The sequence below is a fragment of the Lissotriton helveticus genome, chromosome 5_1 (assembly GCF_964261635.1).
Source record: "Lissotriton helveticus chromosome 5_1, aLisHel1.1, whole genome shotgun sequence".
NCBI classification, from domain to species: Eukaryota; Metazoa; Chordata; class Amphibia; order Caudata; family Salamandridae; genus Lissotriton; species Lissotriton helveticus.
In genome coordinates, this window is record NC_136065.1 from 2,077,863,339 (window position 1) to 2,077,876,914 (window position 13,576).

Genomic DNA, 13,576 nt, shown 5'->3' on the forward strand with positions numbered 1-13,576 from the left:
ACTTAAGTGATCCTTCACTTCAATTGGTTATCATGCACGTCGCTCATCCAAATTTTGCCCACTCCTAGACTTTGGACTGGCTCACGGTGCCTCGTCTCTTCTCTCCTCTGTGATTGAGCGGTGTTGTGTCGGAAGTCCTTGGTGCTCGCTTGTGACGCCATCCCGTCAACCTCCTCACCCCGCCCCCACGCTTTCTAATTAGTTAAATGTGCACCAATCGTCAAGTGCAACGTCACAGGTCACCCGGAAGCTGGCAGTGCGTGCAGACAGGTAAATAAATACACTGGAGATGCAGACTGGGGCATGGGTTTCTATTTGTCGCGTTTGGTGGGCACCGTCCACGGGGGTGTCGTACCTCTAAGGCTCTTCCCGCACCTCGACCTAATCTGTCCGACAGTTTCTTGTTGTTCTTACTTTTCTGCACAAAGCTGCCCGTATGGTCTTCTCTGCTCTTAAATGACCATTTAAGGTCATGTACAGCCGCGGCTGCTGCTGGGGCCCCCCTGTGCCTAGACTCCCGCGGTTCGTAGCCGCCAACCAGACACCCTTCATGGCTGCGCGTCAGTAATCTGTACCTAAAAGGCCCCTGCACAGCGGCCAGTAAAGACCCGCACACAACACTTCTACCATGCCTTCTGTGCTGCTGCCATGCTCTGTATCACTTGCCCTCATCAGACACGCTTGTTACCGTGCATCTGTGAACATAGCACCCTGCCCCTGCGGGGTCCTAATGTCCAATACACTAGCGCAGCATCCTTTGTACGGTATGTGCGTTGCAGAGGAAGTCCCAGAGGTCCCTGTCCTGTGGTGGAACTGTGAAAGAACCTCGAGAACTGCAAACAGCCCCAGTAACCATACTTCCTAAAAGCATCGCTTCAACAGCTCCTGTAATTAGCAGCCAGTTCATTCATTCATTCATTTATTAAGCGCAACTGTTACTTGTAAAGGTATCTTGGCGCTAATAGTTCTGCTCCCGCATGAAAGTCATGTTCGAATAAGGCTGTGAGTATAATGATACTATCCTACTCCTACCGTGTGCCCACTGCTCAACACCCATATTAGAAAACGCATCTCCTGTAACTCGGTGCTCATGTCGTTTCGTATAAAGCTGTGATAGAAGGGCATTTAAAAACATACCATCACTGTCTGTAAAGTGCCTTATATATAGAATATTACCCCAGCCCTCCGAGCACTGCAGTGAGGCAGAACTTTAGACCTGCCGCATGGACGTCCGTGGCTCTCTATAACGAACACCGGCATTCCCCCTTCATTCAATATAGTGTTATTACACCCTCTTTAAAATAGGCCTCTGTTATTCCTCAAAGTCACAATCTGCTGTTTATTATTTCATAGCTTGTATTGTTAGTGCCTGTATAAATTGCAGATGCCTGAAAAAACATACCGCAGTCCGCCCACAATCACCACATATGTTATGTTAATTTCTGAGACAGGTTAGCAATGATGAATGCTCACATTTTAGGCTCGGTTTTCATGTTATATTTCCCCTGCTGTCTTCATATTTATTGTTTGAGCAGTAATTCATTTTGTGCGTAATAAAACGTTAGTTTTAATGTCGGATTTTTGTCACCAGAATTTGGTTTAGTTATATCTTTTTAACCATTCTTACTTGCGTGCATATTAACTTGCGACATTGGGTGGCTTTCAGAGGTTTTTGGTTGTGTGGTTTTGGATGGGTTAAGCCTTGCTTGAGTCTCAATAGGCTCCAATTTCTGGATCATGTTATATAGCAGTAGTTATGTGCAGGGCAATTTGTTTCCGAAGTTGACTTGATATCTGAGTTTGTTAAAATCCTAAAATTAATAGCTTTTCAGAAAAAACAATAACCTTGTGTGCAAGACCCTGATGGTTGTTCAATATTCCTTCTCCTTGTCTATCCACCAGCCCTTCTGTTCGCACATCTACTGCACTCCTGAGTAGATGAGATCCTGCTTTACCTTCACTGATGTGACTCTGCCGGGGCGCCTCACTTAGGCTAGGTGGCATGGAGCTTGGGGCACGGTTCCTCCTGACCCTTGTAGACTGGCTGGATGAAGGCTTCTCAAGCATCATTGAGCTGTCGGCCATCATTGAACCCCGCAAAAGTTACCGGGAGTATGTGGAAGGGGAGGAGGTGGAGGCTAGATGTCCTCTCTTCAAAGGTCTTTACCGTGCCAGGATTATCGCCATCAGTGGTAAGTGGATGGCCAAACGCCGCCAGTGCAGTGAAAAGCTCTCCATAGCTCCCTTATCTATCTTTTTTTTTTCCTACACCTGCTCATCCTCCTTTCATACTTCACGTGTTCTCTGTTCCTCTGCCACACTTCTCTCCCAAGTCTTTTCATCATAGTCCCAATGATCTGCTGTTTGCCTGCTTACTCTCTACTTCCCTCTTTTAAAAAAACAAAAAACATTTATTGAAACTTTTTATTTGCTTCAACCATGTGGCTACTCCAAACAGCATAGATTAAAAAATACAGATTACCAATTAAGTGCACCTGCAGATGATTTCCAGATGGCCTTTAGTGCAGTCAATAAATACATTGTGTGCAGTTATGTAGAACGATTACCATCTTTCCGGCTGTCATCTCTGGGCCTCTTTATTCCATTACATTTTTTGGAGCTTCCCCCAATGCTGATTATAAACAATCCTTTCAGACTCCCTACACCAGTCTAAACTGTTGCACCATGCCTGTAGGCACTGATCCATATGACTGCCTCAATCATTTTTGAGCATTTATCTAAGGTGCTTCACAAAATTCATTTTCAAACAGTTAATTTCATTGTGGGAAAACTTGGCCTCTATAAAGGTACAACAAGGAGCCACTAAGGAGCGAGGCATGTGAAGGACTGAAATCAGTGAGGCACAAAGAGATGGAGTAAAAGTGGGCATTTCATGACGCGTATTATCTTGGAGGTTGAGAACTCCAATGAAAATGTACATTTGGGGGCATTATCAAAATCGATGACCGCTTACCACCATGGACATGGTTAGAGACTTACTTTTATTGTGTCTTTGTGAATAGGGGAAAAAACAGGAAAAGTAAGCTCAGCCAGAGACCTGAATCACTTTTTTCATGTAAAAAAACAAGAGATGACCCCGCACCAAAGTACATACGCATATAATATATATCAATGTTCTAGTACAATAAATCTCAAACAGCACAATGCAATAGTGGATAACTTCCCAAAGATAAGCAATTTCAGAAACATGACATGTACGACCGGAGGACTGGTGCGATTTCGGGGGACAACATATGCCTGGAACCTTACGAATGCACCGTACCATGGTCAGTGGTAGAGTATAAAATAATTTGGATCGGGAGGGACATTCCCTGTGTCTAATAGATTGGAGTTTCTATCTGACGGTCATGATACTTTTTGAATACCCTGAAGAAGTCCCAAGAGGGATGAAACACGTTGGCGGCAAGCAATTCTGTAATGTTTTAAAGAATTTTGAATAATAAAGAATGAAATAAACCTCCAATCAAGTTTCTGAAATTGCTTATCTTTGGGAAGTCATCCACTATTGCATTGTGCTGTTTTTGAGATTTATTGTACTAGAACATTGATATATATTATATACGTATGTACTTTGGTGCGGGGTCATTTCTTGTTTTTTGATTAGAAGTGATTTCTAATCGCTATTCGGGGATTTATATGGGTCACATTCCAGACTCCATGCACAGAGAATAGAAGAAAATAGGTCGACATCAGTAGTGACACTTTGTGCTGGTCTCGTATAGCTCTGACCCTTTTAGTGTATTGTTTCTACTTTTTCATGTCCCCTAGTATCTCCGATCAGGCAGGATCATTCTGTTTTATGTAGACAAACATGAAGATTTGCAGGGTGGAGGTCAATTAAATTAATTTACCCGCGTTCCTTCTCTCTGCTGACAGTTTGGTAACAACATATGTGAAAAATCCAAGTTTTGAATTCCGTTGATAATGTAGTTAGACCTGACTTCAGTAAATGCATACCCTGGTTGACTGCTGTGTGTTTATCTTTCTCTCCTTCTCTTCACCACCACCCCCCACCCCCACCCCCACCCCCTCACCACCCCTCTCCTCACCTTCTTCCCGTATAACCTGGTCCCACTGCTCCTTCTCCACTTTATCTCAGCGGACAGACGGAAACTGAAAAGCATCCAGGTGAAGCTGGGATCCTGTTCTGGCATCAGCACTCTGCAGCACCGCGTGGCTAAGTGGAAGAGGAGAGAGAGAAGCTTTTATTGCAGGCCTCGCCCGGCCTACCCCTTGGGTAATATAAAGTGATCTACTCTGTGTGCTGAAGAGAGTTCTGCAAGGGCTGTTGCACTATCATTCCAAACATTCCCTTGGTTTCTGTATATTTTAAAACCCGGTAACTGTGCGGTCCTGACGTGTCCCACCTCTGTTTATTCAGATGTTCATTCCCCATCTCTTTGCTCGACCCTGCATTTACCAAAAAGATCCTTTGCTGGCATCAAGAAGAATAGAATACATCGTGAGGACTGCCAAGTTCATCTAGATGTCTAATGTCGCTGTCCAGTTTAAACAACCAGCTCATAATCTATCTTGTTAAAGCTCTCAAGTGAATCGGATACATTACAACATCAGCTGCTCAGTGATAACTGATTTCTTCCTTTGGGGTGGTTGGAGCCATGCATTGTGCTGTAGTTCTGGAATGATGCGCAGGGCGCGTGTTCTGAGGAGCTGGGCCCTGTCTGCTGGATCTTTGTGGCTGTGCTAGAGCATGGAGCGTCTTGGACCACCGATGCTGAGAGACATTTGTAGAAAGCTCTAGTTTGCTACATTTGGGGGGCACTACTTGGCGCTTTACCACCCTCCCCACTCCTTACACCCAAAGAGCTGCCTAAAACATTGTTGAAGATTTGCATAAAACGCTCAGCTACTGACTGTCAATTAATTGAGTTGCCATGGTATTGTTTCCTTCATTTAAACCTACTGTCTCTGAGAAGTAATGATTACCTGTTATATTCTGTTTAGCCCTATGTTGCTTTCCTCATAAATCATAATATTTCAGTGGAAGTATTAAGGCAGATTTCGAATGTATGCACAGCTTCTCAGAAATGATCAAAGGCAGGAATGTGCTTTAACAGGAGGAACATTTTAGTATCAAGTCATCTTGAAGTCTAAAGTTGGCTGGTCCCTCCTTTTACAAATATTTATTGTTTTGCATGAAGGAAAACATAAACCCAGGCTTACGAAAAAGTATGTGTCCAGGAATAAAGGTTTTTTTTAAATGTGGATAGTAATGTTGCTTTCTACCTACTTGCAAGCTACCTGCTACCTGCAAAAGAAACAAACACAAATTAGTGACATCGTTTTGTTATAAAAAATGTCTTAATTAATATATGCTCAGCAATCAGTACAGTCGGGAGACAGTTACATCGGTTTGCAATATTTTCTCTTTTTATGTAATCAATGGTACATAAATCTTTGCAATAGCAACCCATTCCATGTCCAAACCTACACTACACTGCTTCTCTCATAGACCTCTGTAGATCTGCCAGTCTCCCCATATCTTATCCCATTTCCTCGGGCACCCCCTGCTCTTGTATATTTTGTTCTGCTTGCCTGCACCAGTATAAGTCGGTTTACCACTCCCGCTGTGGGAATATCGGTTGCCCCCCCAATCTCCTTGCAACATTCCGCTTTGCCAGTGCCAAAGCCAACCACTGCCTTGTGTATCTGAGCCAGTCTATCTCCCTGATAATCATAAGTAAAAACCATATCAGTGTCCGCTGCATGTCTACTCCCGTAACTACCATCAGTACTTCTCCAACTCTTTGCCAAAAAATTAGTGGCATTGTTAACATCTTAGAAAATAAAATACAAAACCAGTAATTCTCATTAAAACATACTTTTATTGACCCATCTATTTGTGGAGGAGTGTAGAATTCAGGTGGCTCTTGTCATGTGGTACTTTCAGCTTGCTCTTGCTTGTGAACAGCCACGACTTTACATTCTGAGACATGTAGTTTTTACTTTACTACTAAAAGTATGGGTTGGAAATCCCACATTCTACTTTCGCTGAAGATATTTCACATTACCTGGAAACACTTGGCAGCTGTACATGTGTGTTGTTTGCATACTCGTGTGTTTGTCTCCACACGGCTCAGTATGGTATTTGTGTCCCTGAACGTTGTTTGCGTGTTCTGTACAATACAAAAGCTACACCTATTAGACTTGTCAAGGTCAGTTACTGATTTAACTTTGTCAAGACCTGCTGTAGGTTCTTTTGTTCTTTGATCTTGTTGCCTTAGAATGTTGTTTCTTATGAAGGTGTGTGCAACTGTGCTCTACATCTACCTTTTCATTTTTTGAAAGCCCACACGCTTATGCCATTGATTCTGTTTTAGGAGACTCTTGGCGCAGTACGAAGGCCACCACCAAGGGAAAGGATAATCGCAGAGGGCTTGAGGAAGACGAGGAAGACACCAACCATGTCATCGGTTCTGTTTTCACCCTCAATCGTGAACAGCCTACAGGCATTGGATCAAAGCAGATGACTGTTTCCTCAGCACCTCACACTCTAGTGGAAGAGGATGTGGGGCGATGTTCCCCTCTAACTCTGTCACCTCCTAGTTCACCCAAAAACTGGAGCTCTCTTGAGGACTGCAAGGCCCCCTTGACTCCAGCGCTCATAGACAGCCTGGATTGCCTTTCGGATGCTTCGGAGGGGCCTACCAAACAGACTTTAGCTACTGTGGAGCATGCCCCCAAGGACCAGTTACCACCACGCCCCCAGGAGAGCAAGGTAGTGGTGGTGACCAGCAGCCACTGCCGGAGCCCAGAGTGTGAGATGCTGAGCCGGGAACTGGAAGCATTGAGGGACCAATGTGCCAAACTGCAAGCTCACAATGTCATGCTGCAGCAACAGCTTAACACAGGTACAGGACAACTTGTTGACTCATCTGCATCTCTCTTATTCTTCCCATTTCTCACACTTCTTTCTTTGGTTGGCTTTCGCCCCAGAATTCCTTTTGTATGTTAGGCGCCCAGTACAATCCATTAGTATGCGAGAGGAGAAAAGTAACTTTCATTTAGCATTGCAAGTAGTCTCTTCTGCCTGGCCTGCTTCCGCAGCCATGTTTTGCATTCAAATGGCACTACATACATGGCAGAGAGAAGAGAATACCTCTGCTGCCAGTTCTATTCACTTCCACTTCACCGCTCAAATGCTGGCCTGCGGATTTTCCCTTCATCACTTCTCTCCATCTGCCCAGGGCAGTCAGAGTCCCTTACTTCCACACTTGGCCGTGTGACTCCGTCCTGCATGCCTCTTTCCGCCATGGCTTCTGTTTAATTGTGATAATTCCCCCCAATTTGTGGGTAGCTTTGAGATAATACCTGTTGCCAACCCACCGTCGACTGCTGGACCTTAAATAATGGGGCTGTTTCTTGGCAACTTGTGGGCAACCACGGGACGTTGTTCAACTTTTTTAACATGCTTGACCCGGCATAATGGTTCCTCCATCTGGCATCATGCTGGCCCTAACTGAGTGATAGTCATTCTAACTGTATTGTGCGCAACCTTGGGACAAAAGGCGGCCTGCTGTGGTATAATGGTGAATCTGACACTTTGGTATTCGTTCTTTGGCGAATCTGACACTTTGGTATTCGTTCTTTGCATATTCTGTGCATCCATTGCACCCTGGCATCGTGTTCCTGAAACAGCATGGTGGTTTTTCTTGTTGATTTGGGAGTACCAACTGGAAAATGGTTGTAACTTGAAATGTAGCAAGCATCCATGGCACCCTCACTTGCTGTCATTCTGGCACCTGAATTTTGGTTGTTATTTATGCCCTATTGTGAACATGCATTGCATAATGGTGCTAGCCCTGGCTTTATGGTGGTAACTTCTGCCATATTCTGGGCAGCCATGAAACGATCCTGGTGTCACAGTAATAAATAGGTTGAGTACATTAAGGCTCGGCAGGATGAGCAGCGTGGCCCAGTAAAACATAACATATGTAATATGTATGCTTTGACAACCCTAACACCACAGCCGTAGGCAGGTTTCACTTTGCCAGTGCCCAGGTTTTATAGTGGGGGTTGAGTGGGTTTTGTAGTGAGGATTGAGTGGATTTTGTAGTAAGGATTGAGTGGGTTTTGTAGTGAGGGTTGAGTGGATTTTGTAGTGAGGATTGAGTGGGTTTTGTAGTGAGGGTTGAGTACGTTTTGTAGTGAGGACTTGGTGCGGCAAAGCCTACTGCATTTGAGCACACATTTTTACAATGTAGTCTATTGCTGCTGCATGCTGCCCTTTCACCCAGTTATTTCTTGATTACTTTTTTCAGTTTCACTCTTCTTTCTTCTTCGCTTCACTACATTTGTTGTGGCGGGGGAAACTTTCCATTGTATCTTTACCACTGCCAGTTTAACTAATCGAACCCCCATATTGCCAGTCAAGATGCTCCTCTGCTCAATCATACGTGAGGCCAAAAGGGTTCCCTCTCTGGCTAGCGTTGCCTAGCTTCTGTTCTGCTACACCTGAGCTCGAGATACGTCCATGTTTTGAGAGTCCTGCTCTGGCTTACTTTGGGCCCGGAAAGCTGAGTCACTCGGACATAATTGTGGGTTCAATGTCTTTGCAAAGATCATAGATTTGAGTGTAATTCGACACCAAGCCGGTATTCCATGGCAAACTCTGACTGATGTTTAAACTATCAGTACAGTGTAGCATTCCATGGGTGTAATTGCAGTTTAAATTCCTTTCTGTAGGAAATGTATCTTTTCCAAATGTACTGTCAGAGGGGAAGTGTTAACGACAGGGAGAAGCAGTTCCAAGATTCACACTGGATCGTGGAGGTAATCGGAGATTTAGAATATTTCTTCTTCAATTTGTTAAAGAGCATAACCTACAAGGAATACGGGTCGGGACCTATCAAGGGACTGCAAGTAGTGATCGGGGAGACACTATCCTTATAAACATATAGTGTAAAGAATACATTGAGTAGCGACACCTAAGGTCAGAAGGTGACACACTGATAGCACACTGAACAGTAGTGGATTGAGTTTATAATTAAGGGGAGGAGTGCATTGACAATTAATTATTTGATAATCCTAGGAGGTGAACCAGAAAAATGGCAGGGATTGGCCAGGATATCTGGAAATGGTGGCAGGAAAGGCAAGGAAGCTGCAGGATTTGGAAAGGAGAGTCGACGCTTGTAAGTGCATGGAGAAACATGGACGTGCATAGTGAAAGAGCGGGCCATGGAGAAGTTAGATGATCTCCTTCCGTAAAGAGAGTCTTCAAGCCATTGTGCAAAGACTTGACGAGAAAGGTGGTGAATTTCACATAACCATGCAAAGTATCAGAGTAGATGTATGTCCAGAGAACCATAATGTGTCGTGTTTACTGGCAAAAGTGGCTGTACTTTAACCTGTTGTGCATCTACAAATTGATTCCTAGTAGGTGTAACTACATCTACTATTGTTCTCCAGCACTAGGAACAATTGCACATACTAATCTTCGTGCAGGGGTGAGGAGTGAGTGGCTCAAGGCATGATTTGTTTTGAATTTGTTAACGTGCACGAAGTTATGGGTATTTGCAAACTCCTCTCCAGCCCTTTCCTGTCTAGGAAATAGTTGCAGATCTGTGCTAACATGTGGCTGGAGATTTATGATTCTTGGGAATCCTACCCATTGAGACTGCACTGTTCAAATGCAGGAACCTAACTGTGTGAGATAGATACCTTGAGGGTCAGACCAGTTCTTTGAAGGAGCGTGCGTCTAGCAAAGATGGCACTGTTGTACCTGTGTATTTCAGATGTGTTGAAGATTAGACTTTTTTCCTCTTCTTGGCATCCTTAAGAAGAGCTGACTTACTCTGTTGTATAGGCACTTTGGTATGCTTCGCAATCTACTATCCCAGTTCACATCAGGGCAGGAATGCCCAGTTTAGTATCTCGGAGACCTCACCTTCTCCACTCCATGCAAGGCAGGTGATGTCTCAAGTTGTCTCCATGTCGAAAGACTGGTCTACTGCATCCCGTATTGACCCCAAAAAGATCCCGGTGGTGGGCAAGTCCTTCACTCCATCTGAATTCGATACAGAATAGTTCTGACCAGGTTTGGTGACTGACGTACCAAGTTACGATTCCATATAAATCTTGAGCACCCTGTTCTTCTGTAACTGAAGACCATGTATCCTGGATCACAACTTACTCCAGGTCTAAGAGTACTGGTTCCTAGCTATTTCCAGCAAGGTCGGAGTTTTGTATACTTGCCCCCTCCTTCGAGGATGCTGTGGTTTATCAACTGCACATTGAGAGTCTTAGGTTAGAGTGTTATGTCTAGGTATGGTTGCCAGTTCTGGAGTGTTGCTCAGGTTTTTGAGTCCAAGTCTGGAGAAGAATCAAGGCTGTGGTTTGGGCTTTGTAGGAGGTAAGTATTTAAAGTGCACAAGCAGTTAGGATATTTACATTACCCATGCAGGTACATAGGGTGAACATTTTAGAGTAGGATGATCTTCCTGACTCGGTTAGTCGCCTTGTGAGAGTGGCGTCTCGACTCCGTCGGTAAAAAACAATTCCACCTTGGCAGCAACCACTGTTGGAGCGGCCAACTCTCTTCATAACTCTCTTCACATCGCTACAGAGAATGGCGTTGGACATTTCACCTTTTATAGAAATAGGAATACAAAGCTGAGGCGCTGAAGATTCTACAAGAGGGAGAAAGGATCTCGGCTGAATATTCAGGCAAGAAGTTCAAACGAAGATAATTGACATTCCTTAAGATGGCGAATCCCTATTTGGTCACCACATCGCCCTTTAACCATCAAAAAGGACACAGATACTGCAAAGGCTCTTGGCACTCTACAGTTCAGGAAGCAGCACTTTCGTGGGCCAATAGGACGTGGTTCATCCTCCTTTCAGAGTGGATACAAGCAGTAACAGGCGTACCAGGGTCAGTCACGATACCAATCATCACCACATCTGCAGTCATTTAAACAACCTCTGGCTGCTTCCTACAAACTCTACAGGGGAAAAACTGCCTTCAGAGGCAGGGATAACATCAAGAAGCAGTGACAAGTGCCCTCTGCCGGCCACAGTTCCCACCAATTCTGTCAAAGTTGGTGGAAGAATTTCCTTTTTCTTCCCCGAATGGTCTTTTATAACAACGGACAGATGGGTTTTTAATATAATTTCCAACGGTCACACAATTTTGAATTTCTGAAGATTCCTCCAAACTGCCCTCCCAGAGGTCACCCTCCTTCTCATCTAAAGGAACTCTTGTTTCAGATAGACATAATGTTAAAAAAAGGAGCGCTCAAAGTGGTACCAGGTGTACATCGAGGAACAGGGTTCTATTCAAGGTTTTTCCTCGTAAAAAAAGAAGTCTGGAGAGTGGTGTCCCATCTTGGATCTTCGTTGTCTCAGCAAACTTCTAAAAAAGCAATCTTTTCGGATGTTGTCACTTCAGGAGGTTGTTCAATTGGTAAATCAGGAAGATTTCAAGACTACCTTAGACCTTCAGGAATCCTATTTTCATATCCCTATCCTCCCCATGCACAGGTAATTCTTACGCTTCAGAGTGGCTGGCATGGATTTTCAAGTCCTACCATTTGGCCTTCGTTCAGTGCCCCGAGTGTTCACCAAGCTTCTAGCACCAGTGGCAGCTTGCTTGCGTCTTGCACAAATTCAAATCTTCCCTTATCTGAATGATTGCGTCATAAAGGTGCAATCTTTTGCAGTAGCAAACAGTCGTACTCAAAAATTTCTGTCTCTCTTCCCATCCTTGGGTTTTTCCATTGATTTCCCAGAGTCTCAGATAACTCCCTCAAAGGTGAAAACTTTCTTAGGAGCAACTCTCATCAGGCAAAGGCTTTTGCCTCGCAGGAAAGATAGGAAAATATCCGCAAGTTGGCGACTTTACCCCTAAAAAGAAAGTCCACTTTTGTTTAAAAGCACAAATCGCTTCTGGGAATGTTGTCCCCCTGCATTCTCCTCATTCCAAACTGCCGCTTGCGGATGAGACCCTTGCAAGAGGAGCTGGACAGTCAGTGGCTGCAAATATCAGGGTCCTTCGATATTATCAGGATAACACCTCAAATGAAAGAAGTGCTCCAGTGGTGGACTCGCAGTCTGAACATAGCTGCAGGACTATCGTTCCTAGTGGATTCACCAAGTTTCATAATAACAACCGATGCGTCCCTCGAAGTGGGGAGCACATCTAGAAGGACTGGAAAGTAAAATGGGACATTCACCAACGAACATTACACATAAATGTTTTAGAGTTAAAAGCGATATTCCTGGCCCTGAAATCTTTCCTCCTTAAAATGATCTGGGGCTTCAGTATTAATTCGGACAGACAACACAACAAGCATGCACTACTTAAACAAACAAAGGGGAACAAGGTCAACTACGCTATCCCTACAGGCCCAGCAAATCTGGGATAGGGCGATTCAACACCAGATAACATTGACAGTGGAACATGTTCCAGGAGTGCCCAACATTCTGGCACATTCCTTGAGCAGGTCAATTACAGCCAACCACGAGTGGGAACCCCACCAACCACATCTGGATCACATCTTTCTGTTGTGGGGCAAACTGAGGTTGGACCCATTTGCGACCAGTCTGAACCGCAAATGCCAATTTTTCGCCAGCTGGCTTCCCCAACAAGAATCGCACAGGAGTGATTGTTCGATAAATGAGTCAAAGATGTATGCTTAAGCTATCTGAGAGACTACTAGCTGCAGGTTCCTTACCGTAGAATTACCCCCAGGCGTGAGACTTGATCCGGAAAACTTTTTTGCCAGGGGTACGGCATCCTGCGACTCCGCCCAGGCGTCCGCGTATGTGACGTCAGCGAGGTCACAAGTCCCACCCCAGCGCACCTACGTCAGTTTTTCCTTTTCCACGTGCAATAAGGATCTGGTCTATGCTCTGGCCTGTTTGGGCCCCTTTGTCTTTCTTTTTGTGTTACCTGTGTGGAACAGTGTGCAAATGCCTTCGGGCTTTAACTCTTGCACGTCTTGTGGACATCTTTTGTCGGCGACGGACCCACCCTCATTTGCATGTGGTGTTTGGGGGGGGAAGATCACGGCTCCCCTGATTGTAAGGCGTGCCAATAGTTGAAGCCAAAGTAGCGGCGGGAGCGCCTGATGAAACTGCTCTCTGCACGTCTCTCCAGGTCGGCTTCTTCCCCTCGATCAGTTTTGGCGCATCCTTCTCCTGTGCCACACGAGTGTCACTCCCCGGGAGAAAGTGTCGCAGTTTGTCTCCGAGGGCTGGTTTCTGGCCTGTTGTGGGGGGGGGGCTCTCCGCAGGTGATGCGGCAGCGTCTCGTCCTCCTATGCACCGTTTCCCGGTGAGAGGGCGTCGAGAGCCCAGATGGAGACATATGTGGCGGCTTTGCAGGCCTCGCTGGCTTCTCCTCTTTCCCCTCCTGGGACGTTGGCGGATCCCTTGCATGATGCGGGGCCCTCCGGCGCCGACCGGTTCAGCTGCAGGCTTGGAGGATGTGGTGCAGTTGGGGTGCGGCCCTTCGGGGGTCCCTCCTTCGGACCACGGCGCCTCTGCTTCGCCGCAAACTCCTGCAGGAATCCCTGTGGTGTGGCGGGAGGTC

The 13,576-nt window shown here is 45.4% G+C and overlaps 1 protein-coding gene across 3 annotated transcripts in view; it reads left to right on the plus strand.

Moving 5' to 3' along the window:
• Positions 1-213: 213 nt before the first annotated feature.
• The window catches only part of LOC144756320 (uncharacterized), a 47,149-nt gene continuing 33,786 nt past the window's right edge, over positions 214-13,576 (plus strand). The window contains exons 1-4 of one of the 3 annotated variants that reach the window (XM_078646018.1): positions 214-270; positions 1,903-2,192; positions 4,121-4,258; positions 6,363-6,893. In XM_078646018.1, coding sequence (XP_078502144.1) covers positions 2,003-2,192; positions 4,121-4,258; positions 6,363-6,893 — 859 coding nt within the window. In that variant the 5' untranslated portion in view covers positions 214-270; positions 1,903-2,002. Of the gene's footprint in view, positions 1,452-1,902; positions 2,193-4,120; positions 4,259-6,362; positions 6,894-13,576 lie in introns of all 3 variants that reach the window. The other 2 variants (XM_078646020.1, XM_078646019.1) reach the window with 2 other exon arrangements.